Genomic DNA, 7,020 nt, shown 5'->3' with positions numbered 1-7,020 from the left:
CTATGGAGCAAGGGGACATAGGTTAAAAAAACAAAATAGTGAGTTCTTGTAGAAAGAGCATGCCTTACTTCATTTGCTGGGTGTTTAATAGGGCTCTTCAACAAAGGTTTCCAGGGCAATTTTCAAAGATGTATATAAAAGCAGAAAAAATCATTAAAACACTACAGTGCAGAGAACACAGTATCTGGAGAGCACCAGATTTTGGAAGGATGCACTAGACTTCAACCTCTCATGCACCAAGGCCAGGCCTGCACAATACCCACAGTTGATTCCTGGAACAGCATATGCAACCATTTGGTGTTTCACAGCCCGCTCCAGTATTTCGGTGGAGCACAAGGTATCCACGATACTCTCAAGAGATCAAATAAGTCCACCTCTCCTTACCTGTTGTGCTGTGTGTGTGTCCCTAGCCTAGACCACAGCAGCCCAGCCATGCTCCTTCCAAAATATTGAACATCTTCAGGGCTAGGAAGCCAGGCCCCTCAGCCCAAACATGCTGGCCTTCCAAGGGCTGCTACTGTACAAATATAGGAAGCTGCCTTATGCCAAGTCAGTCTCTCGGCCCACCTAGCCCAGGATTGTCCACACCAGGGTTTCAGGCAGATGGACTGCCCTGTCAGCTGCTAAGTGATCCTTTAAACTCTGGGGTGCAGAACACTTTAAGTGTGGGGGCCAAATCCAGCCTGCCTGGGGCCCCATTCCGGCCTGCTTAGGGTTTCCCAAACGGTCACACACACCCCTTCCCCCAACCGCCGATCATTTGGTGGTTCCCTGGCTTTTGGGCAGCTTCCCTCCCCGCTTTCTAAAAGGTTGAAAAAAAGATTAACTGGAGATACTAGTGACTGATCCTGGGAGCTCCTGCCTGCAAAGCAGGTACTCAACCACTGACGATTTCCCCGTGTTCCATTTAAAATTAGCAGAAGTGACAATGAATGTGGGATCGGCTGTTTGCCAGCATTTACAGCCAGAGGGGAAGGGTGTGAATGGGTAGTGGAGGCAGATCTTCTCTCAGTGGAAGAGGAAGCTCGGCTTACAGAGATGTTGAGGCTGGCAGGAGTGGAGAGCCAAGTGCCTTGGCCGACCAGGGGAACTGGCAATGGGTGGCAGCAGAGGTTCTGGTGACAGCATTTTGACAGGCAAGGTGTAGAAAGATGACTTCACTGGGGTTGGGTGCTCTAAAGCAGCCTTCCCCAATCTGGTACCCTCCAGATCTTTCGGACTACAACTCCCAACATTCCTGACCATTGGCCATGCTGGCTGGGGATGATGGGAGCTGAAATCCAAAACATCTAGAGGGCAACCATGTTGGCGACGTCTGTTCTAAAGTGCATCGAAACATGATGGTGCTTAGTTCAAGTGGCAGCAGCTGGAACCATCACTTTACTTAAATTCGTTATGTTAAGTTACAGTGAGAGTGTAGAGGCACTCAGGTCTGATGCAGATGTAATGCTGATTTCTGGTAAACCATGGTTTGCAAATCGGGAGGAGGTGGCTCAGGAATATTTATTCTTTCCCACTGTCTGCCCTCTCTGTAATGAATGCTTCTTCTGACCCCTTTTTGGCATTCACTATGGTTTTACATTACATCTGCACCAGTGCTATCCATAGTAAATAATAACTGGGTTCTCTCATAACCATGGTTCGCAAACCCACTTCATACCATGGTTTCACATTACAACTGCACCAGTGTTTTCATGGAAAATGCAATTGTTTAGAAGCTGCCCACTGGTACTACCATTTGCCTCTCTCCCGACAAAGCCAATTACTTTTCTTGGGAATGAAAATTTATGGGGGTGACCTCTGGGCATCGGCTGTGTGGGGAGCTCATTGCTTTAATCCATTTGTTTGTCCCTTCACACTGGGTCTTTATGCTATTAAGAGAGAGTTCAAGAACTCCCTGTCTATGCTTTTCAAACGAAGCATCCCTGTACTATGATGGGTTACCTGTAAAACCGCCTGCCCGGCAAACCAAGAGGGTCAATGAAAGCTCTTTCCAGAAGCATCAGCTGATCATTCATGCTCCGCGCAGCAATGGGGCTATAAGAGATGAAGACAGCAGGAAGACGTCAGACACCCCAACATGAGAAACGTGCCTTTACCATGCTGGCTGGGGCATGATGGAAATTGTAGTCCAACTCATCTGGTGGGCACCAGGCTGAGGAAGGCTGGTCTAACTCTTTTATTTATTTTTAGTTGTTCATATTGCCATCCTATACATGTCTACTCAGATGAAAGTCCCATTGAGTTCCCAAGGAAGTGAGAATAGGACTGCAGCCTTAGTTAATTACTACTTGTAAATCATGGGTGGGAGCCTCAGGCCTGGGGTCCCAATCCATCCCTCCGGAGGTCCCAATCCGGCCCTCTGGGATTCCCCAGATTGCTACACCTCCTTTCCCTGACCCCCCTCCCCTCCCTCAACCATGGTTTCATGGCTGTCTGGCTTTTGTGCAGTTTTTTCCCCATTCTAAAGGGTAGAAATGCCTCTCTTAACGGTTTAATTACTGGCAATAAAAGCTCTAGGCTACAATATCGGGGGGGGGGGTGCATTTTTGGCCCCACCTCTTTTTCCTTTGACCCCACCCGCCATTGGAATGCAGCCTCCAAGAGCTTTTCCAAAATAGAATTCAGCCCCAGGGATGAAAGAGGTACTCCACCTCTTGTCTAGCCTGACCGGCCATGACTCTCCAGGTCTCAGACAGAGGTCTGAAAGTTCAACACCCCTGTTGTAAATTAAAATCCCTTCTATTCATTATGATATACTGTATTGTTCTGTAAAAGAATATTGCTTAAAATAAAGAGTTCCTTAAAAAAAAAAAAACCCTGAGCAAATAGAGATGCATCCAGCGTGCAGAACTGATTTTATTTTACTTTTTTGCAAAACTTACTCATTCTTATCAAGCTGCAACAGTCTGTGGTGAAAAGCAGCCACTGCGTCTGTGAAATTAGTCACAGCAGAAAAGAGAGGATCTGCAAATACAGAGTTACAAGTTCAGTAACCTAACAAGAAAAGGGTGCGTGCGGGGGCAGAGGGGAAGCATGTCTGTCAAGGAGGCCAAAGGCCATGCTTTGCATGGAAAAGGTTGTGGGTTCAATCCCCAGCATCTCCAGTTTAAAAAAGGACCGGGCAAGGCTGGTGATGGAAAAAATCTCTCCGCCTGAGACCTAGAAAGCTGGTGCCAGCTAGAGCATCTCTACACCAGACTAAAATCCCACATTTAAAAGGTGGCTTTCTGCTTCCATTTTAAATGCAGGATCACAATGGACTCCCTTTACAAGGGCTTCCTTTCCCCCTCCCCTTTCCCCCTTATCTGAGTCTCCCATATGTATCATTGGTCCAGCTCCTCTTCTTGTGGCCTTTCCTTTTTCACAGAGGGAACTCAAGCAGGGTAATTGCATAGCTCATTATCTCGGATCTATTTAAAAATGGAATAAAGGTCATTTAGTGCAGAAGACGCTCTGGAGGTTCACGACGTCATCTAAAGGGCCCGCAAAGCAAACATCCATGAATGAGCAACCTCAATAGCAGGATAAAAGCTCTGTGTGAAGGAACCCTTAGAATAGATAAAATATTGGGCTAGATAAACAAGATGGACAAAATACTGGGCTAGATGTGTTTCTATGGGAAATCAAAAGGCTTTTTTAAAAAATGGAAAAGGAATGAATTATGCTGGGTATTTATCAGATTTTCCGATTTGGGTCAGAATTCTCAGAAGATGGTGGATTTACTCCTGCTTTTTACGTTTTCCTGTAGGACACACTCAAGCTGATTGAACAGTCATTCTCTCCTCTGTGGAATCAGCACCCCACTTTGCCACGACGGGACGGGCAGCGGCGTTCACCCACCACTCTGCAAAGCAGAGGAGCGCCAAGCAAAGCAGCTGCCATCTTTATGCCCCCAGAATGCCTCTGAGCTCTACTGCCCATCCCCGCTGCTGGCCACCCCCTAGCCTGGTAAGCTTACGGGAGAGGGCAAGCAATGTTGGAGACAGGCGGCACAGAAGGATTGAGGAAAGCGGCTACAGAAGCTGCCACTATCTTCATTTTCTGGGAGGGGGCACCAGGTTAGATGGGGGGGGGCAAGGGGATAGCTTGCCTGTGGCACTCTCAAACCCAGTGTTGGGTCTGTTTCTCCCAGGACATCTTGGGAACTGTAGTTCTTTGAGAGAATGGAGCAGAGCTAGCGATTTGCAATAGAGGATTCTCAGAATCCTCCTCATGGCATAATCATTCATTCATTCTTTACATTTCTAAACCACTCAATAGCCGAAACTCTCTAGGAAGGTTACAAAGATTAAAAAAACATTAAAAAATACATGATGCAAAATGTAAAACCATTTACAGACAAACCTGTAAACAGACAGCACACACACGGGCGACATATATATATGAAACAATTTCGAACGATCAACAGTAAGACAAATCCAAGACCTGCTTAAAGCCTCATCATATGTTGCCAAATGCCTGAGAGTGAGAGAAGAGAAAGGTCTTAACCCAGTGCCGAAAAGATAACAGCGTCGGCACCAGGCGGGCCTCATCAACACCTAGCTGTGCCCAGGCAAAAAGCAATAGGCTAAAACCACCCCAAAACGTAAGATGAACACGGAGTGGTACAGAACCCTGTTTAATAAACCTTTTTCCTTAGCAACAGCTCTGTGGTACCTGAAGGAGCTATCCAGGTCAGACAGATCACACAGTCCCTATCTCCTTTGAAACAGGGGAAGACACATATTTGTGGGAGTTGCCAGTAAGCGGCTGCAAAAATGGCTAATGCGATTTTAGGCCGCATTACTCTAGGGATGTACGAAAGTCACTTACCTTGAACGAAATTTGATTTGCGGTGGGGGGGAGGCGCTCCGTCCCTCCCCCCGAAATTCTGGCAGGAGGGGAGGCGCTCCGTCCCTCCCCCCGGAAATTCTGGCCGGGGGGGGAGGCGCTCCGTCCCTCCACCCCTGAATCCTGACCGGCCGGGCCGCAAATGGCGGCGGCCATAGCCGCCGCCGTTTGCGTCCCTGCAGTCAGCTGTGATAGGCTACGTAAATGTTTACGTAGCCTATCACGGCTGAGCAAAAAACCAAAAACCACGCATACGCAAATGGCGGCGCCCATGGGCGCCGCCATTTGCGTTCCTTATTTTGGCACGTCTAGTCTACGTAAACATTTACGTAGACTACGGCGAAAATAAGGGGAACGCAAATAGCGTAGTGTCTATGCTATTTGCGTTCCCCTTATTTTCGCCATAGTCTTCATAAATGTTTAAGTAGACTAGACGTGCCAAAATAAGGAATGCAAATGGCGGCGCCCATGGGCGCCGCCATTTGCGTACGCGCGTTTGTTTGTTTTTTTGTTTGTTTTACTCCGCTGCGATAGGCTACGTAAACATTTACGTAGCCTATCACGGTATTTTTTAAAAATCTAGCCGTGATAGGCTACGTAAATCTTTACGTAGCCTATCACGTTTTTTTGTTTGTTTTTACTGGAAATGGCGGCGGCGGCCACCGCAGCTGCCACCACCGCACCACCGCCTTCGCCGCAAGCAGGATTCGCCCAAGGTAAGTCCCGTCCCGGGGGGGGGGGGGCAGACCGTTTTGCCACCACCTCCCCGAGATTCGTGGCGAAATTCTCTGACATCCCTACTAGAACCACAGTTTCCAAGTCATAATATTCTGCACTAGTCAGACCTCATCTAGAGAAAAGTGTCCAGCTCTGAGTGTTGCACCTGAAGCAGTATGAAGACAAATTGGAATGGGTTCAGAGGAAAGCAACGAAGGTGACCAGGGGTATGGAAAACATGAGGAAACAGGTATGTTTAGCCTGGGGAAGAGAAGACTGAGGGGGTCATGATAGCAGTTCAAATCCCTCGAGGGGTCACACATGGAAGAGGGCAAAAACTTGTTCTCTGTTGTCCCAGAGGGCAGGGCGAGATCTAATCGGTTTAAGTTACCAGAGGGTAGATTTTGGTTGAACATTATGAGAAACTTCACAGTAAGAGCCAACAATATGATGTGGCTGCAAAAAAGGCAAATGCTATTTTGGGTTGCATTAATAGAAGTATAGCTTCCAAATCATGTGAAGTACTAGTTCCCCTCTACTCAGCACTGGTTAGGCCTCATCTTGAATACAGTGTCCAGTTCTGAGCACCACACTTTAAGAAGGATGCAGACAAGCTGGAGAGGGTTCAGAGGAAGGCAACAAAGATGATCAGGGGACTGGAAACAAAGCCCTGTGAGGAGAGACTGAAAGAACTAGGCATGTTTAGCCTTGAGAAGAGAAGACTGAGGGGAGATATGATAGTGCTCTTCAAGTACTTGAAAGGCTGTCATAGAGAGGAAGGCCAGGATCTCTTCTCGATCATCCCAGAGTGCAGGACACAGAATTATGGGCTCAAGTTACAGGAAGCCAGGTTCCGGCTGAACATCAGAAAAAAAACTTCCTGACTGTTAGAGTAATACAACAATGGAACCAATGACCTAGGGAGGTAGTGGGCTCTCCCACACTGGAGGCATTCAAGACAAAGCTGGACAGCCACCTGTCAGGGATGCTTTGACTTGGATTCCTGTATTAAGCAGGGGGTTGGACTCGATGGTCTTGTAGGCCACTTCCAACCCTACTGTTCTGTTATTCTATGATTCACCCCTCCATTGTGCCTGGATACAGTTCCAGCTGAGACCCTCTCCTGCTGCCAACTGTCGCTGCTGAGGCCATCAGAGGGTGAGGAAGCAGCAGTCCTTCTACCGTACCCATGACCTGCTGACAATCTACAATGAAATATCTAGTGACTGAATATGCTTTTTCCTCCTCCCTCCCAATCCAATTTCCTTTTGTGTCATATCTTTTAGATTGTAAACCTGCGGGCACAGACAAATTTCTTACCTTTGCAAGCCTCCTTGGGAACATATTTGGTTAATGGGTGGGATTCTAGATATGGAGCGGTATATAAATATTGTAAATAAATACATACATACATCAAAAATGCTATTTTAAAAAAATGCTATGAATAAGATCTACCGTACACTCCTGATA

The 7,020-nt window shown here is 47.3% G+C and overlaps 1 protein-coding gene across 1 annotated transcript in view; it reads right to left on the bottom strand.

Moving 5' to 3' along the window:
- Positions 1-7,020, bottom strand: part of NAALAD2 (N-acetylated alpha-linked acidic dipeptidase 2) — a 60,804-nt gene that overhangs the window by 3,274 nt on the left and 50,510 nt on the right. The window contains exons 17-18 of the mRNA XM_084842560.1: positions 2,886-2,967; positions 1,945-2,037 (exon numbers count right to left, since the gene is read on the bottom strand). Of these exons, the coding sequence (XP_084698686.1) occupies positions 1,945-2,037; positions 2,886-2,967 (175 nt within the window). The remainder of the gene's footprint in view (positions 1-1,944; positions 2,038-2,885; positions 2,968-7,020) is intronic.

The sequence above is a fragment of the Heloderma suspectum genome, chromosome 3, assembly GCF_057233095.1.
Source record: "Heloderma suspectum isolate Gila_16-S chromosome 3, 16-S_ref, whole genome shotgun sequence".
NCBI lineage: Eukaryota > Metazoa > Chordata > Lepidosauria > Squamata > Helodermatidae > Heloderma > Heloderma suspectum.
The sequence above is the reverse complement of the archived record's forward strand: the minus strand, read 5'-3'. Positions and strand labels throughout refer to the sequence as shown.